Source organism: Colletotrichum gloeosporioides (genome assembly GCF_011800055.1).
Source record: "Colletotrichum gloeosporioides strain Lc1 chromosome Unknown consensus_54, whole genome shotgun sequence".
NCBI classification, from domain to species: domain Eukaryota; kingdom Fungi; phylum Ascomycota; class Sordariomycetes; order Glomerellales; family Glomerellaceae; genus Colletotrichum; species Colletotrichum gloeosporioides.
In genome coordinates, this window is record NW_025544699.1 from 412993 (window position 1) to 432168 (window position 19176).

The 19176-nt window shown below is 55.7% G+C and overlaps 3 protein-coding genes across 3 annotated transcripts; 1 reads left to right on the forward strand and 2 right to left on the reverse strand.

Moving 5' to 3' along the window:
* Positions 1-3050: 3050 nt before the first annotated feature.
* GCG54_00004621 (uncharacterized protein) lies at positions 3051-4145 on the reverse strand (the record flags this gene model as incomplete). The annotated part of the gene is made up of 1 exon (XM_045404667.1): positions 3051-4145. The coding sequence occupies one exon, from the start codon at positions 4143-4145 to the stop codon at positions 3051-3053; it is 1095 nt and encodes a 364-aa protein (XP_045262610.1).
* Positions 4146-4970: 825 nt separating this feature from the next.
* Positions 4971-5735, forward strand: GCG54_00004622 (Cytosine deaminase; the record flags this gene model as incomplete). The annotated part of the gene is made up of 6 exons (XM_045404668.1): positions 4971-5046; positions 5107-5207; positions 5269-5323; positions 5385-5423; positions 5484-5655; positions 5711-5735. The coding sequence occupies 6 exons, from the start codon at positions 4971-4973 to the stop codon at positions 5733-5735; spliced, it is 468 nt and encodes a 155-aa protein (XP_045262611.1).
* Positions 5736-6097: 362 nt separating this feature from the next.
* Positions 6098-11302, reverse strand: GCG54_00004623 (Lid2 complex component snt2; the record flags this gene model as incomplete). Its single annotated transcript, XM_045404669.1, has 5 exons — positions 6098-7554; positions 7607-8003; positions 8057-9902; positions 9968-10451; positions 10534-11302. The coding sequence occupies 5 exons, from the start codon at positions 11300-11302 to the stop codon at positions 6098-6100; spliced, it is 4953 nt and encodes a 1650-aa protein (XP_045262612.1).
* Positions 11303-19176: the final 7874 nt, after the last annotated feature.

The window sequence follows — 19176 nt, forward strand, 5'->3', positions numbered from 1 at the left end:
AGTGAAGTGGTGTGTCGGTGTGTGCAGGCTGATGGTGTGTTCGAATTCGGGACTCTCAGCTGGCAGGGCGTCGTGGATTGAAAAGCGGCCCGTCAGCCTCGAGTGTCGGACTTGGGAATTGGCAGGAAATTATCGGTCGGCATCAGCTGGACCGTAGATTGGCCGGGGTCGTTGTTGAGGAGATGGGTATGTATTGGGGCGTCGAATTGAAGGAGTCGGGTCGTCGTCGCACGGCGGCGGTACGGTGCTGAGCAATACTAAATAAGTCGGGTAATGAATGGTCGGCAGCTACTCGCGTGACTGGGTGACGACGGCAGGCCACGTCGCTGGGCACCGGGCTGAAGAAAAAGATGACGGATGTGGGAGAGAGAGAGTGGTGGTCGGGATTGAATTTTGGGAGGTGAGTCGGTCGAGGCAAGGACTCGAAGTCGGGGACGGGTCGGGGTCGGGTCAGGGTGAGGGTGACCTGAGCCTAAGATGGTAAGGTAGGTAAGAAGAGCACCGCACCTACTTTGCTGAGGTGAGGGTCGGGGGATGGAGACCAGGTTAGGGTCGCTGAGGTCAGGTTGTGGTTGTGGTTAGGTCGTTACGGGCTGTATCCGAAGACCAGCGGCAGGGCAGGTAGATGCTGCGCGGTGTGCAAGGCAAGGAAGGCACTTGGGTGAGGGGACCGCGTACTGTGGGCTACCTTAGCTGCTGCACCTGGCTTGTGGCAGTGGGCGGCAGGCGGTGGGCAGTGGAGCACGGCGTCGTTGTTTTGGAGCTGAAATCAGCGCCCAAGACGGGAAGGAACCACAGCGACAACGCAGACGAATGGGGGAAGGAGCGGCCACCCCGAAGAAGAAGAAGAAGGATTGAGAGAAAAGGCGGGCAATGAGGAACTTGAGGAAGAAAAATAAAGATAAGAGGTAGGATGAGGAAACAACAAGGTCCCGTCTGAAGCGACTGCGACTGGGCAGTATGCGTTGGGTTAGGTATGCGTGTGTTGTCAACCGCGGGGGAGACAGAGAGAGGGGGATAAGTGCAAGCAAGCAACTTGCAGCGGCGGCGGCGGCTGGTGCAGATGCGGGTTTAGGCGCAGGTGCAGGCGCAGGTGCAAGAGTGTGTAAGTGCAGTAGGCACCTCGGGCAGCCCAGGTAGAACCCAGGAGGCAGACGGGAGGCGGGAAGTCAGAAACAGCACCAGCTGAAGCTGAGCGAAGGAGAAAAGGGGCCGGTTCAAGGCGATCAAAGGAGTGTGGGCGAAGGCGCGAGAATGGTTTTGTTGTGAGGCGTTCGTTGCTGGCCGTAGGGAGATTTAGTGTGGGCTCGATCGGCTGCACCCAAAACTTGGGCAAATCCTAAACCCGGCTGTGCACAGTGGTGCCGTCTAGGAAGGGACCAATGGGCTTTACCAAGGACCAGTGACCAGTGACGGAACCTCCTCTGCTATCCTATCCGAACCCCAAGGCACCTTAATTACCTACCTGCTTTGGGATACGTAGCAGCCAGGAAAGGACTTGCTCTGAGTGGGCAGGCGATGGGGGAGAGAAATAGGATGGGGTAGAAGCATAAAAAGGTGAAGGTGCCTTACTTCGGTCTGCTCTTGCCTCCGACCACTGCTTCAAGAGGGGGAAAAAAAGGATGATGGCGGTGCACCAACTTTCTGCTGTGCCTTGCCGTGCCCTGGCCGTCTGGTTGTGTACAGGCAACGGCCGAGACAAAACTATAGACGGTACGGCGTAAGGCAGATGCAGAGGCAAGTACTTAGGTAGACAGACGGGCGGGAAGGTAAGGCGAGGAAAGCAACGCAAAGGCAGGGGCACACGGGACGGGAATGGGAGGTGAGTTTGTCTCTGCCAGTTTTTTATTTTATTTCTCCTCGTCTTTTTTTCTCTTCGGGTGCAGATTGGAGGTGCAAGGTGCAAGGAAGGCATGCTAATTACTCCTCACTGCCGTAGGGCGCTAATACAGGGATCGACGTCTCTTTGCACTTTTTGGGTTCTTCAGAGACGCTGTCTTGTGGCGTCGACGACGAGAGGAACGTCTTACTTACGGTGCGCGAGTTGCGACACGGAATAATCCAATATGAATCAACGGGGTAGGTTCTCGCTCGGAACTCTACAGATACGGGATGCAGAAGACAACCACAAATACTGAATGGCGCATGATCAAGCCCACATCCCATCTCGTGATCTGAGATACCTTACCCCAAGTCGGGAACCTTATGAGGGCGTCGTGCTTCCTTCCTTTTCCCGTATTCCCTCTATTGCGCATGCCCCCAAAGAGGGGAAACTGCGGCGGAGGACGGAGCCCAAAAGGAAAGGGCCGCCCATCATCGATCAAAGTGATGCCTGCCTGCTGGGGCCTTTTACATTGGGTCCCGTTTACGGTCATTCCAGTGGCTCGTTTGGTCCCCGTGTCGGCGGGGATGGGGCTCTTTCACACTCCCACTCACACTCTGTCTCTCTCTTTTTCTCCAGAGTCTCTCGTGCATCTCGGGCTAGCTCTCTCTCTCAGTGGACATCCGCCTGCTAGTGTAGACGAGACCTGTGATGATCGGGATGCTATTTACGATTGCTGCGGCCAGGACGAAGGAGTGGAACTCCCCCCGGTCTCGTCAACCTCATCGCGTCCCGAGCCCCTTATTGGTGATTCGCCAGGGGGACGGTGCACGGCCCACCCAAACCCGGGCGGCGGAGAAGATGTGCCCAGCCCAGTCGTCTTCACTGCATTTTTGGCCTCTTGGCCGCCTAGCCAGCTTTGCTTCTCGACACCTCCCGTTCCTGAGGTTCCTCAGGGAAGGACATCGGATCACATGCGTCATCACGTGGCTACATCGGGCTGATCTTCGGGCGTATCCAATGTCTTTCCTCCTTGAGATGATCTCGAAACGGCCCCACCAAATTTTGATATACGAGTTTACTTTAGATAAACGCCGATGCAAGCTTCGGGAGAAATTGGTTCCAGAGTGACATTGTTACCGCAATCTGTTGATCTCCAACGCTCTCGCTCCACCCAAGGCATCCCCCTCCCCATAGAACCGAGCCCTCGCCAGAGTTTATGCAAACTTCATCGCGACCTTCTCAGCGCTTTTGCCTTTTGCGCCCTCTTCTCCTTCCCAGCTCGCCCTGACTTCTTCGCACGCTTCAATCTCTTCTTCCGCGTTTGGAGCATCTGAGCAAACTCGGCCCGGCTGGCGGGCCCACCCGTTATCATGTCATCTGATGGTCTGCGAGAGGCTTTGGCCCAGAAAGCTGCCTTGCTGAGCTTCGTTGTCTGATGTTCGGGAGTTGAGCTCGCGCATTGCTCAACATGTGCCTTGGCCTGGGTTGGGGTCGTTGTCAGCTTCCTGGCCCGGCCTTCGGCCGTCGAGTCTCGATAAGGCTCAAACGAGGTCATGAATCGGGGCGGCGTGAGGCTGCGGGCTGCCTTGACCCTTGCTTTGGCTCGCGGTCGTGCATCGCTCTGTTCCTTCCGTGGAACATGAGCTCTGGTCTTTACCGATGGTCCGTTGTTGCCGTTGTCGTTCTTGGCGCGCTGCCCCTGCTTGGCTGCATTGCCTGCATATGTGTAATCGTAGTCAGCGTTGCTACTGGCATCACTTTGCTCTCTTTCCTCACTCTGTCTGCTTTCCAGGCTCTCTCTCGAGTTTGCTGCTTCCGCGCAGGAGTCCGATAAGACGTACTCAGCCATGCTGTCAGCGTCGTTAACCCAACGGTGATTGTCTCTGTTTCGTGAAGCCAAGTCTGGGTTGCTCCGCACGTTGCTCTCATCGCCAGCGCCATCTTTCTGAGTCGGTCTTTCCGCCTCGAAAAGCTCCGGCAATATCTGCCTTGCTCTTTCCCGCCACTGGCAAGCAGCAGGCTTGATGAAGCGGTGCCACTTGGGGCACACCTCGAATACGCATTTGCCTGTTGCCGCAATCGTGATTCGGTATCTCCTTCGCACCATGTGGTCTGTGGCTGCCGGACCTGGCTTCCATTTGGTGAGAGCCAACTCATGGGGTTCAACTCTGCCGCATGCCCTGATGAGATGGCGATCCTCAGGTGTCAGTAGACGAGGCTCAGCAGTGTCATGAACCTGCGCCCAGTCCCGAATCTTGTTAGTTAGCGTAAGAAATGCTAGTCGGTCGTGATGTCTCGAGGGCCGGCAGTCGTCTTCCATCTTGTGATTGTGCTAGATAGGATCTGCTAAGTCGTTTCGGGTCTGTAAATCTGGTGCTGGCTTGCCTGCTGAATTGACAGACTTGATGAATTAGGTGAAAGAGGGTATGATGTGAAGAGAGAACTCTCTACGAAGCACCGTCCTATCAGACAAAGAGAGGGATGGCTGACTGTAGCCTGTTAGAAGGGAAAGACCACCATATAGAGCCGCACTTTCGTGTTCATCATCCGATTTCAGCGGGAAAGAGCGTACTTTTATTAGACGGCAGGAACCTTTTGATAACTTGCTCAATATGTGATAGTAGTCGCTTGGCCAAATCTCAAGTTGGAGTTGGTGAAAAACAAAACCAACGTCACCCAATACATGAACACCAAGACATAGCAGCACATAAAAGAACATGATTTCCCTACATATTCCATATTTGGATTTCCAAAACGGCCTCAGCCATCATTGATACCATTATTGACAACTCTCCCATAGACTCTTTCTTGCGGCAGAACCTCCTCGATCGACCCAAGTGGACCCGCTGATAAGGATATCCCCAGATACCCTCACTATCTCCGCCGGCAAACCCGTCTCCATCATCCAACTCCTTAGCAGGAAAACCCCCCTTTTAGCGTCCCGTCCCATAGAAATGTCATCAACCTCTCAAAAAGAAAAGGAGACCTTCGGCATAGCTCTGCAAGTTTTCTCCGTGGCTTACTGAAAGGTAAAACGTGATACGCGCAACTTTTTCAGAACTACATACCCCGCCCCCACCTCTCTCTCATATTTCCAACCTAACTCGAACGCCACCTTCCAACGCGACCGCAGCCGTTAGCCACGATGAACGACGCAGAGGGTCTCGCCATCGCGATTGAGGAGGCCAAGATTGGCGCCTCTGAGGGTGGTGTCCCCGTACGTGCCCAATAACGACGTTTTCAGAGCAACCGCAGCAATTCATGAACTGGTAGACTGACAGGATCGAACGTCAAGATCGGAGCAGCCCTGGTTTCCGCGGATGGTAAGCTCCTCGGCCGGGGCCACAACCGCCGTGTCCAGATGGGCTCTGCAATCCACCATGTAAGTCGAAACCCCCTCTTTGATCCGATATTCTCGAACTAAACGAAGAATCACTTTCAAGGGCGAGACAGACGCTCTCTTCAACTCTGGCCGCTTGCCAGGCAAGACATACAAGGGTGAGCATTTTCTGGGACCCTCTACGACTCCGTCTCCTACATGGACACTGACTTGCGCTAGGAAGCACAATGTACACGACTCTCTCGCCCTGCGACATGTGTGAGTTTATAACCCTTAGAACACTGCCAAAGATACTCATGTTACTCACGTCAAATGTAGGCACCGGCGCCTGCCTCCTCTATGGCATTTCTCGCGTTGTAATCGGCGAGAACAAGACTTTCCTCGGCGGCGAGGAGTATCTCAAGCAACGTGGAGTTGAGGTCGTCGTCGTCGACAACGCAGAATGCAAGGCTCTTATGGACAAGTTCATCGCCGAGAAGCCTGAAGTATGGTAAGAGTTCATCCAAGCCCTGGCATGACAGGACCGGGTACGCTGACGCAGACAGGAACGAGGACATTGGCGAGGAGTAGGCCTGAGGTGGCTTGCAAACACATTCGATCATCGTCACTTTGCGTAGGACAGCTTGGGGTTTCTTGAATGCGGGTATAATATTGATATCATTTGCCGCTTCTATTCAACCATATCTAACAAAAAGTGCTTCACGGGATTAACTGTGCCACCCATATATTCCCGTGGTCTCAGTCACTTGCTATCATCACACTTCCGGTCCGCAAGAGCAGAGGCATCTTTGCGTCTTCTACACAGACAACCCAGGCTAGACGCATTGCCGATGATTTCCTAAAAGACCAATACAGGTCCCAACGCCTGGCCCGTCTCAAAATGCTCGATTGGCCGACAAGACTCCTGAAATTGATTTGATCGTGATCGCCTCCTAAGAAAGCAAATTGCGCAGTGAAGGACTCGTGCTTGCGCCCGCCGGCCGGGGAGGCTCGTTCGTTGGCCGCATACCCGGAGTTCTCAGAGGGCCTCCCGCGTCATGTCCCGGAGGGCTACTGGCATACGGCGCTCGTTGGGGCAACAGTCCTCGTGAAAATGAGTCGGGGCCTCTTTGGGGCGGTCCGCCGTTGGGAATCCCATGGGGTGGCGCATGAGCGTCCTGCCGGTAAGGGTGCATATACGGCGGTCCGTGAGTGATTGGGCCTGCCATAAGAGGAGAAGGCGGCATTCCGTGTGGCGCTGGCTGGCCCATGTGCCCGTTTGGAACACCCGTCGGTAATGGAGGGTGTGTCTGTGGTACGGCCATCGGGGGCGGGCGCAGAGTTGACAGAGGTTGGAAAGGTGGATGTCGCTGAGGCGGCGAGTTGTGTTGAGGAGCGCGACCATGCCAATCGTACCTTGGCCCCGGAGGTGGATGGCCATACGGGCCAGAAGGCTGGTGAGTCGCTGGTGGCGGTATAGGAGGAGGTGCCGGGGCCTGGGCCGGTGGTGGCGCTGTAGGAGCCGCCGGGGGATGTCCTGCGGGCTGGGAGACAGGCGCAGACGGAGGCGGGGGCGGGGGCGGAGGCTGTACCGGGACGTTGGCGGCAGCGGCGGCTGCGACAACCGGAGCTGGCGCCGGGGCCACCCAGGCGTATGCCGAGAGACTGCGCGCCCTAGCCTCTGGGCCGGTCGTCGGAGGGCTTCTCAAAGCCGGCGGGGGTGCAGCAAGAGCATGATGTGGCGGAACCACTGGGAGCGGGGGAGGCACCACTCGTGCAGCTTCAACGACGGGAGAAGGATCCTTCGGTGGATGGGGGTTGGGCTTCCGCTTGGCCTTACGACACTTGTGGCATTGGAACTTTCTCTGCTCCACGAACTTTTGAGCCTCTAATCCGAGACTTCCATAGTGGCCATTGGTAAGCTCTCGCTCGTCAGAATTCTCAATGGGCCACCACTTGAGGCTGACATCAATACCGCAAGTAATGCAAATCTTCTCTCCAGCCTGGTGATCGTGGGCCGTCTCGCTGTTTGCTTGGTGGGAAACACCATTGACTGGGAGAGTTGTGGTTGAAACTCGTCGAGCACCCGGAGTGACAGGCACACTGCCCATCTTCGCAGCGTTTGTCATCAAGTTGGCCTTCCGGACAGTACCAGTCAGAGTGAGATCCGCCTGCTTGTAGCTTTGGACGTAGAGCTGCAGGGCATTGAGCCCATCCTCGTTAACAATGTCGTGCATTCGGTGGACGATGGACTTTGTTGGAACATGGTCCTTGCACCAAACTGTCGCGGACATGACACCGCTTTCGCCGTTAATAGTCACCAGGTTGAACTGGTCTCTGCGGGACCCCTTGACAGGCGTAATGTCAAATCCAAGGAGGTAGCCCTGCTGGCGAGCGCATTCAACATGAACTATGAGGCAGTTGTTAGACAAGCTCATCAGACAAGGGGTTTCAGAACATACCAGGGTTGCGACAGTTGTGGCAGGCAACACAGGCACCTCCTTTGTGGCTACAGGCCTTGCAGACTTCATCATACCTCACGCGAGGAATAGAAGGAATGCCCTCAGAGGGACTAAGAGCCTTGGCGTTGCCGAACTTGACTTCGGGGGTCCAGACAGCACAGGTGACATGCACCCAGTTGTTGTCGGCGGTGCGCTTGAGGGGCTCCCGAGGGTTCACTGGTCGGTTCGTTTCCTCCTGCTTCTTCCGGTAGTAATCGGCAGTTTTCTGTGCTTGTTCACGTTCAAGCCTCTCCCGCTCCTTTTCTTTCTCTGACTTCTTCTTCGACGTAGAGACCTTGGGCGGCTCAACAAAGTCATGTTCTGTATGCTCAATAGGGCACAGAACACACTTGTATTGCTTTTGGGAGTCAGTACCATGCAGACTTCTGGCAAGTAGGGAGTATGACTTACAATGGAGATTTGAGGATTCTTGTCATTGACGCACATATCACAAGCCCATTTACCAGGATTCCTATTGTCAACGACACCATAGCAGTTGCGATGGACCGTCAAGCGACATTCCTTGCAAGACAGATGCTGGTCTCCTAATGGCTCTAGTTGGTTGCAAATCGCGCAAGGCATGGTCCGCGCCTTGGGAACCTCGGGAGCTGGCGGGGGCGCAGCCTTCTCAGCAGCCTTCTCCTTCTTCTTCGGGTGGCTGGGTGCAGAGTCGGACGCCAATGGCTCCGAGTCTCGGTCGGGGGCGGCTCCCTTGAGCTTCTTGCGTGGCGGCTCGCTGGAGGGTGCGGCAACGGCGGCTGCAGGTGGCTCTGGGGTGTTGACGGGCGGCGGCGTGTTCCAGTAGGTGTGCATTTCCTTGGCGGCCTCGAGCTCCTTGAGTAACTCCTCATCTTGGCGTTTCTTCCAGGCTTTACCACCGGCTTGCGCGATCTTCTTCGCAACCTCATCGACATCCTCCCACTGGATGGCATAGCGCCGCCACAGCTCCGCGCACCTGCGGCAAAGTGCCTGGATGTACTGCCCGCCCTTGTCCTTGTTTGAAGATTTGCCTCCAGTCTCAGTGACTGGCGTTCCGGAAGCGTTCGGAGCTCTCCTCCATTGTCGGGAATACTTTGTGTGACAAAATTTGCAACAGAAGCCCTTCTTCTTGGTCTGGGCCTTTTCGGCGTCGAAGGCTGAATCGTCAGCGTCGTCGGCAATGTCGTCCTGCAGTTTGCTCGCTGCCTGTTCTGCCCTTTTGGCCTCCTTCTTGCTCTTCCTGTTCTGGAAATTGCCCCATATCTGCTTGCCCTGAGGAGTCTTTTTCCACGTGTAATAGTAACGAACGATTGTGCCTGGTGAAACAGACTTGACGTGTCGCTTGACCAGATAGAGCTCAGATCCATACTTGCTCACACCCTCTTCGAACCTCTTCTGCTCTGTAGCGGTCAGGTCAGGCTCCTTGAAGGCTGATTTGTCGGTCTCTGCAAATAGTTTGAGGGCTCGGTCCGAATTATAGCCGCTGTTGAAGTACGTCTCCAGGGCCACATCGTGCAGGTTAGTGGAATTCTTGGGCAGATTGAACTTGGGTGCCTGCTCTTCAGCCTTTTCCATGTACTTGTCCAGCTTGTCTTCCCAGCCATGGTTGGCTTCCGCATCCGCATCCGCAGGAGGCATCCAAATCCGCGTGGACGTCGCATTCGGGTCATCACTGTCGAGATCCTCTCCTCTCGCCACATAGCCGGGGGGTTCGTCCTGCACCCACTTCGGCCGATTTTCGCGTTTGAGCTTCTCTTCCTCCAATTTTGCCTGGGCTTCCTTGGAGAGATTAGGTCCCTTCTTGCCTTGCCTCCTTGTCTCCAAAGGCTTCTGATACTGCACGGGCTGACCAGGCCAGGGGAGAACGTTGGCTTGATGCTTCGGACCAATGCGGGTGCTGGCCCGTGGGTAAATGCGATCATCGTAATCCAGTGCATCCTCAGGCTTGCAGTGCATTCCAAGATATCGCCAGGGCCATAGACTCGCTTGGTAAATCTGCTCAGCCGTGCCGGTGCGGTGCTCGTCGTCATCGGCGAGGCTGGTTCGCTCGGTGTCGATTTGCATCTCATCGTCATCATCATCATACAAATCATCGTCGTCGTCGCCGGCGGGATCCAGCAGATTTGGCGTGTGGCGAGCCTCCAACTTCCGCTCCTGCGCGCGGCTGCATGCAGCACAAGACCAGGCGAAACCTCTTGAGGGCTTCTTCAGCAGCGGTGGCCTGACACAATTCATGTGATATGTCTTCTTACACACAGCACAGTCGACCGAGTCATTGCTGTTGCACTGTTAGTGACCCCAGGTCCCTCTCTCGGACTCAAACGGCGAAATGGGTGGACCAACCTTGCACAGTAGCCGCTGCATCGCTTGCAGGACTTCACCGCGCTAGTGAACTCTTTTCCGCGGCCCTGCTCCACAATAACGAATTTCCAGCGCTCGTCCAACACTTTCTTCACCCTTTCGGGGACGTTCACGATAGTGGACGTGGGGATGAGGTCGTAATTCTTCTGGATGTAGCGGTCGTACAGCTTCTCATACCAGAAACAATCTGACTTTTTCCGGTACTCGTCCATGTTGGGAATTTCAGCCTTATGCTTGATATGGCATTTGCCTCGCAATGCCGTCAGAGGACTGATGTCGGAATGCATCGTCGCAAACACTAAGCGAGTGTCGTTGACCTTTTTTCCAATGTCCTTTGGTCTGTAGAACCAATTGATGCGAAGTGCATCCACCGGCTTGGTGTTGTCATTCTGCGTGTGGAGAAACTCCATGATGCGGCCTAGGTAGTAAGGCTCGCCTGGGGGCTCACACACGAGGTAGACGTTGTCTGTGATGCGGATCAGCATGCCACCCTCCCGAAAAAAACCAAATGCACACAAGGATGGGTGTGTGGTTTGTTGGTGTCTTACCATTTGGTGCTAGTACAGTCCCGTCATCCGCCACCAACTTTCCATCCTTGGGGTTCGCGCCACAACTCTCGAAACTGAGCATGTTCGTCTCTGCATATGAGCTGGCGTAGGGACCTGACGCGGTTTTTCGCGATGCAGCCGCGGATGGTGCTGCCTGTGCCTGTGATGCAGCTTGAGAAGTGGCCTTGCGCTTTTTGGTAGGCTGCGTTGTCGCCGATGAGCTGGATGTTTGTGCCGTCGGAGCTGGATTGGCGGCGGGCTGCGGATCCTTGGCACCATTTTGTGAGGAGACGGCCTTGGTGTCGTCGGAAGTGAGAGCTTTGCGGGATGGGCCGTTGGAACGCGGAGGCTCCTGTGCGGAAGTCGCTGACACGTTACTGTGACGCGCCGATTTTTTGGACTCCTGATCCTTCTTTTCGGGGACGTCGTCGTACATGTCGACGTCGATGTCTCTGTCTTCGGCGTAGTTGGGGCGCGAAGATCCAGTGCGATTCCGCGAGCGCGTTCCGTAGGGGTTGGCCGCCTCCATGGCCGCGTCCTTGGCAGCAAGGTCTGAGCCAGATGATGATGACTTGACCATGGGTTGAGATGAGTTGCGCAGGGCAGCGTCAAGCTCAGTCAGATTCGCCTTCTGGGCGGCGGAAGATGCCTTGGAGGTTGATGCGCCCGATGTTGAAGGTTGCGCGGAATCCGAGGCGTCTTGAGCAGATGGGGTAGCGCTGGCAGATTGGTCCTCAGAACTGCTGGCATTTTGTGTTTTCTGCGCCATTGTTGTTGTGGCTAGCTGCACGATGGCAGAAGGCAGGGTGAAGATAGTCGGGGCCCTTCCCGCAAAAAGGGTAGAAGCAAGAGGGCCGACAGGTCGAAGCTCGTCTCTGGAGGAACGACGGGGAGGCTCCGAGCCATATGACGACCGATCGAGAGAGTAGTCGACAGCTAGTGATGCAACGCGACGGGCGATGGGAACCAGATGGAGCCCATGAGACGGCTACGAGTCGGAGACAGACTCGAGCAGGAGGGTACTGTGATATTCAAATGATGACAGTGTTTGGATATGAACAAGTCCTGCAGGCAGACAGCGAAGCCGAAGAGGGCGGGTGCGCGTGAGTGTGGGATATGGATGCGTATGCTTGTGTGGATGGGATGTATGCGTGTGGACGAGAGTGAGAGTGAGTGTACTCTGTAGAATAGGAAAAGGGAAGGGTGAGTGTGTGTTGTGAGAGGACGAGGGGCTGTGAGCGGAAGAAAATGACAGCCGAGCGTCAAGATAGAAGGCGGCGCGACCAGGGAGAGGTGAAGCTGGGTGAATTGGGTTGAGTTTGAAGGTGGTGAAGATGGGCAGGGAGGAAGTGATGTGGAAAGATGGAAGGAGAAGAAGAAGACGGGGCCGGGTCCAGACAAGCGGAAGACAAAATGGTAAGGCAAGGAAAGTACGGTGCCGGCGTGGAGGTGTGGGAAGGCAGGCAAGGTACCTCACGGCAAGGTAAGGCCAGGAGGAGGCAAGGTACTGCGGCAGAGGTAGAGGTAGAAAGAGGTAAAAGGTAGGTATGGAGAAATAAAGGTAAGGCAAGGTAGGTAAGGATGGATGGAGAGGAACCAAAGACGTGCGGCCGTGACCGCGGCCGTGGACGGGAAACGTCGACGAAGGTCGCGCTCGCTCCAGCCAATACCAGCTACCTACCTACATTACCTTACCTACCTTGCCTTCCATTGCCATATGTACACCACTCACCACATTACTACTACGGATACTAGTTTACTACCAGCTCCGATTCCCACTCCCAGCTCCCAGCTCCCAGGACCACGACCACGACCAGAATTGGATGGACCAGGGACCAGGACAATGACAAGGGCCAGCACCCGCACCGCACTGCTGCACCGCTGCATATCTCTCTCTTTGCTCTCTGCTCTCTACCTTGCTCTACTCAGCGACTCTGTCCATGCCTCTCTGTTTCTGACTGCACCTGGCCCGGCCCCGATCGGTTTGTCTCTTCACCTTCGCTTCAGCTTATCAGCTGTCTCCCTGGCCCTGCCCTGTGCTGTCTTGCCTTGCCGCGCCCATGACTCCGGGCTCTGCTGAGGTGCTCTTCTGCTTTGCTGCCGCATATTGTGGCTCCTGCTAAGGCGACTATTTCAACCGCTGCCGCACCGCACCGCGCTGCATGGCAGCGTCAGGTCTGGCAGTGGCAGGTAAGGTAAAGTATGGGTCAAGTACCTGAGGTGTCCGGTACGTACCGGCCTATCAACAACAGACCAATGTTAAGCCAAGGCAATTCCTCTCCAGTCCCGTCTCGGCCTCAGAGGCGGCGGCGGCAGCAGTTGAAGGAATAGCAGAAAAGCAGCAGCCAGGCCCGCGCGCTCTCTCTCTTTCTCTCTCATTTTTCCCTCTCTTGCTGTGGGGCCACGCGGGAGGTATCGATCTGCTGCAGGTCAGGATGTGGTACTTCCAGCCACACCCAAACCTCACCGCAGTCCGTGGTAACGATACATCGATGCAACCTGCATGATACTAGGCCCACTCTGTACCTCTGTACCCGCTCCCACAGTCATCACTCTCGCACCAGACCAAGGGACCGTCGACCTCACACCTCACCCCAAGGTTGCCAACGCCGCAGAATCCAACAACACACCCCCATGTCCATCTCACCTCTGTTCTCCTTCTATCAGATCGCCGCCATGCGCTCTTTGTGGGAGTTGGGGGGGATTGCCCTGACACATCCAACGCAGGTAATGGAAGTCCCTTTCCCCTCTGGCCGACCGCATGTTTGGGTTGTCTGCGTGAGGGCAGCAGCACCATGTGTCTAGCCTCTCGCTTTCGTCTCCTACCTACCATTCACCACATGGCCACGACTACTGAGAAAGAAACAATGGAGGGAAAAGAGCAAAGCGAGGATGCGCGTGTATACGATGCCTCCAGCCTCCAGATCAGCTGCCCCTCCTGATGGCGCGCTCACCTGTTCTGCTCAATCGCTCTGTTTCTGATTCTGTCGCCGTGTCGCTGTCTCGCCGTGTCCCGCTCGCTCGCTTGCTGGGCGAGGTATTGACGTACCTTGACTGGGTCCTCCGTGCATACAAACCCTGCCTTGCCTTGCCTTCATCGGACATCAGACACCTTGCCCCGACCTCATGTCTTGCCATCGGCATCCCGATCTATGGGCAAATAAATTCAATGTTTGTCCCCAGCGTGTCGGAAGTCGTCAGTGTGTGGCCAAGTCGGAGGGCGAGGTGGCAGCAGGCTCAATTAACTTCACTCACGACGAAAAAACTAGGTTGACGACGTTGACGTTCAAACAGCCGGCCGGCCGGGGCTGGCTGGCTTCCATTGTTGGGTCTGGCCTGGGACGGGGGTCGGGGGTCTGGCTAGCTAGGTAGGCACGATGGCATGTACCTCGCCCAGTGTCTGTCTGTACATGCCCTCCACCTCAATTGGCTATCTTTTCCTTTTCCTTTTCCCTACCTCAAGAACATTGGTACCTCACTCGCCCTTTGGCCAACAGCGGATATGCAGGCAAGCAGCTCGGCATTATTAAGGCAAGAAGAACCTTGGGTTGGTTGGGAGAGTGCAAAGAGGAAAACATCCCTGGAACTTGGGTGCAGAGACGATGGCCATGGCAAATGAGACGTTAAGGCGAGGAAGGCATTGCGGCGCCTGCGGTTGTCGCTTTTCCCACTCTGCACACGCAGTTCCTGCTACTGCCACGTCCGTCATATCCCCTACTCACTACCCTACCTTACTTGCTACCTACCTACCTCCTGCCTGCCTCGTTGGCCTCTCACGCGCTCGCGTGCACGATTGCCTCCCTCCACGTTACCAGACGAGCTGTCCACGTCCACGTCCCGCCTGCCATCTCCCTCCCCCACCCATCTTGCTGCGCCCTATGTAGTGTTCTTTTCCCTTGCAGTTTTGGCATCGCTACTCTCCCAGCCAATGCTCTCCGCCGCCCTCGTCTCCAGGTCTAACTACCTTACTGCTGTCCGTCTTTTGGCAAGTGGGCAAGGGCATCATACAATCAATCACTGCAGCGATAGCCATAGACTTCACTCCAAGGCAAATGGGGCGCCTCAGTTCTCGAGGCACGGGATACCTTAAAGGTACATGCTCTGTTTGCCGCCGACACCACCATTTAGGTATTATCGCAGTCTTCGATCCTCCTCGATATCCGCATACGGACACACACACACACACACACACACACACACACACCCGCACGTCGTTGCTCGCTGATGTGTTCCGCAGTGCCTCAGACGCATCCTTGCCGGGTCAAGATTTACCTGGCAGCATATCTGGACTCTCAGTGACCTCACGTTCAATGTCGACATGGGCTACATAAACTTCTCTATCCATGCTTGCCATGTACCTTTTCGTCCTGAGTCCAAGCTGAAATGCGGAAACACCAGAGGCCATCGGCCAACCGTGCTTTGATTCAACTCGAGTCGACCGACGGTCGCTGCTCCCAAGTTACATGGTGATATGTGCTGCTGCTGCTGCTGCTGCTGCTGGCTGGCTGTGTCCGGCGACTCGCCCACTTCTTCCTTCGATCCCCTTCCTTGGTTCGTCGCACCCCGGCTTGTCCAACCCTGTGGAAACGAAGTGCTCCCTACGGAGTAGGGATATGTCCACGAGATGTTGTCCACACCCCCGTCATTACCCATGTGTGTCGGTTCCATTTCCATCCCACCTTCTGCTAGCCCAGTGGCTCTTGGCCGCCCACCCAAATATTAACACAACACCACCCACCACTGTCGCTGCGTCTTTGCGTCTGTCCCCGTCTGGCCGGTTTGCTGTTGCTTGCTTAGTTCCTGCCTCGCCAGTGCCAAACTTTGGGCTGCTCCTGCTCGTTGACACAAGTTGGTTATGCAATTCTTATCGATCGCTCAGATAATTCTGCGGGTTGTTCTGAACACCCAAGTCGTTGACTGTTCACTCGGCCTCGCGCTCGATCGTCTCCGTCTAACACAAGCGAGGAATGGGTAACGGGAGGTGCCTCGGAGCGGGTGCACCCCAGGCAGCCCGACACGGTACCTGCCTTGCCTACCTGCCTTGCCTGGTAATTAATTATTTGATAGCACCTCATCTTGGTACCTTCTCTTTCGTCTCAGCTTCAGCCATGGGCATGGCTTCGGATAAGAAGCAACATTGGCCTGATCTGCTCTCCCTTCCCACCCTTTCTTGCAAATAAATCCGGTGGTATGTGAGCCCTGCCAACGTTTATATGCACGACATGGGGGCCTCCAATTCCGGAGTATATCACTGCGCGACCACTCTCCCACAGCCCGCCCGGGTATCGGTTTTTGGATGCTTTTTTTTTTTTTCTGGTCTTCTGTTGCAGGCTGTTTTGCCCCCGTCCACAGGCTTCCCCTCCTCTCAATTTGAACAACATCTCTTGGCGGAGTTTCCGTCCTCGCAACGGTTCTTTACCTCGCAGACCATATCGGTTGGTATTTGAAAATCAATAGCTGCTGTCTGCAGAGAGTCATGCTAGGCTGATTTGCTTTTTGGGAATGCACCCGCAATTTGCGGCACGCGTCCGTCGGTATTAACGACGTCGCTTGGTAGCCTTCATTTCTCCGGCGGCAGTGGCATCAAGAAAAGCGCAAGGTAGTCTGGGGCAGCACAAAGAACAGATGAGCGGCCACTGTGCCAGAGGTCAGATCAGGCTGTGGGGGCTTCCGATCCCTTTTGTTGTCGACATCCAGCCTCAGCCCGTGCAATCAGGCCAGCCGCTCCTGAGCTCCAGCAGGTCGGCACTTTCCATACCATACTGGGCGGGAACCGTCCCAGGCACACTGACCTGATCTCATACACGGCGAATTTTTCTCACGGATTACAGAGTTGGGATCTCGCGGTCGACGTTGGGGGTGGGCAGCGGCGGACGTCCTTCGCGGTAGCAGTCAGATGCCGACCGTTGCCCGTCCAGCTGTTCCGAGGCAAGGCGCATACCACCCCGTCCAGTGCGGCGTACCATAGTACTTCGTGTCTCGTCAGGTACAGACGAGATCGAGGCGTTGTCGCTCCCGCTCCCCGCTAGTCCTGGATTTGTTTCCAAGCGAATGCAATCTTCTGTTGACGTTTCTGATGACCGTCCGGTTTGAAGACACATCAGCGCAAACAATACTACTGTGTGTTTCAAAGTTCAAACCACATACCAATCCTCTCGAGTACATCCCGGTACTGGGGAGTGAACACGATGGAGGTTTGTGTGGGATACCTGACCGAAGTACTTGGTACTGCGTCTCGACGTCGGGGTGGAGCCGCAAGGGACGCTGCCAGACGACCGAGCCGGTACGTATCCCACATATGCTACCCTGTCCTTCCCTGCCATGACTGAGGCGCCACGACCCCAAGCTGGACGTACCCTGACGACGACCGACACTGTCAGAACGAACGACCTCGCTCGCAGCGTCAGCTGGTTCTGCCTCACCTCGGCGACATCCAGGCCCAACGGGCTTGGTGAGATTGAGCGAGGACGATCGTGCGATGGCATCGCTCTTCGTCAATCTCGCCCATCAGCGCTGCCGTGGTCAAGGAACCGGCGGAGGCGACCACGCAAAATAAATGGGGCGACGCCTTGGTGAGCACGACTAATGAGGTGAAGGGCAACCTATAATTCTCAACGACAACGACCGCGCCTCTCTGCAGGCACCATTCATCCAGCCATCAACTCTGTAATTGTATGGTCGACTGCGCGACCGTCGCTGTACAGCCACCAAAGACATCCCAGCCCTGCCATTCGCCTTTCTCAAACACAGGTGCTGATAACGATTCGTCCATCATAGCGACTCAAGATGATGAGAGGCTCCTGCTGAACAATGCACAACTTTCGGCTCAGCTGCAGTCGGACTGGGTCACCAATAAGCACACTCGCTTGCTCGCTGGCCGACCTAGCGCCCAGCCAACACCCATCGCACACAAATTGTCCAATGTCTCGCGATGAATGAACAGCGGGAAAAGAGTTGAAGAAGAAAAGAGGGCTGCGGCTCAAGTCTGCAATGCAAATACACGACATCGCGACTATGAAGTGCATGCCGGGGGGGGGGGGGGGGGAATCANCACGATGCAAGCAGCCCTGTTGCGCCTGAGGCTCGCTCCTGTGAAGACGGTGGACGTCAGAAAAAGACAGATGAGGTTGACCGCATTTGTCGGTTGATCCGGCACAAGCGAAGAAAAAAAAAAGGGCACCTCATGCCGCATGGTGCAAGGGGCCGACCGCCAGCGAGCGACAGGCGCATTCCCGGCGCAGGCCCATTTCCAACCGCCCTCAATCCACCGGCCACGAAATCATGCATTGCCAAATGAACCCCGTCCCGTTTCATCGGGAAAACACCAGGCGGTAGACAGCGACAGCAGTATTTTAAGAATGTAGGAGTGTTCAAAACTTGGATCGCGTATTTCTTGAACAACTGTCCCAATTCCCTTGGCACCCCGGGCTAGTCATCGGACGTGCCTGCATGGGGCCGTCAACAACGTCGTGGCTGAACTCAACCAACGGGGTAAAATCTTAACGTCGCCAAAATACCGAATGACCCGCGTATGTCAGAACCACACATTTCGGGGGCCATTCAATACGTCGCCGTTAACACAACTTCTTCTGACGACTGCATTTGAGATCGTTGGGCTAGGGGACGAAGAATCGGCCATGGGCGTCTGACGATCGCGACGTAACGGGACTCGATGAGGGGAACACTCCTCAATCGCTACCGCGCAGCAAACGCCGTCAAGCTGACATTCGGCTGCCAAGCTATATTGCTCAAAACCGGTCCCCAAGCCCAGCTTGAAAAGGCAAACTGCCAAATGTCCATCAATCAGCAACCGTAAGATGCCATCGATATTCATTCGTCCGTCTCATCAACACCATCACGCAGGAAGGAAAAGATGGATGGTGGTCAATGATGGTCGCTGGTGGCAGGCCATGACAGGCTAGTGAGGTGAGGTGCTGTGCGCTAACGAATGGATTGGGCCAGATGATGATCCCTGTCCGGGGACAGGGTCTTGCACCTCATCTGGACGGCTGGGCCTGGGGGCGACCGCGCCGGGGCGTAGCGTACCTCCGGGAAGGGTTGTCGCTGGCTCTTGGGCCTACCTGGATCATCCTCTTCGTCCGCGACTTGGGTACCTACGTACTTAATGAAGTACGGTGCTATTCGGGTTCCTGATGGTTGGGGCTGACCACTGGTTTGGCGCTGCATACACAAAGAACAGGACCCTGGCAACCCCCTGTCCCAAGTCTGCCATGATGCTGTTTCTTGCCCTTCTTTTCGCGCTGTTCCTGTCGTCAATCTTGCCACTCCTCTTCCGGCTCTTCTGGTTGGTCTTGGCCATGTCTTGTGCTCACTTCTCGACATGAGATCGGGCCTGGTGTTCTGCAAGACGTTCTCCGTTTCCATTTCTGACCGGTCCCTTTTTCCCATCTCCTACAACTCAGACAAGCCCCCCCACCCAAGCAAGAGCCGAGCGGACCCATCCCTTTCCCCCTTCCCCCTTCCCGCCCCAAAGTCCGACGTATGCGTGTGGCATAAGTCCAGCGGGCCAGGCTAAAGTAGTCCGACCCCAACCCAACCGGTCCCGATCCCAAAAAATCTTGCAACAGAATTGTCAGTGCCACGTCTGGCCCGTTCGAGTAGAGTAGGTAGTCAGCCACACGG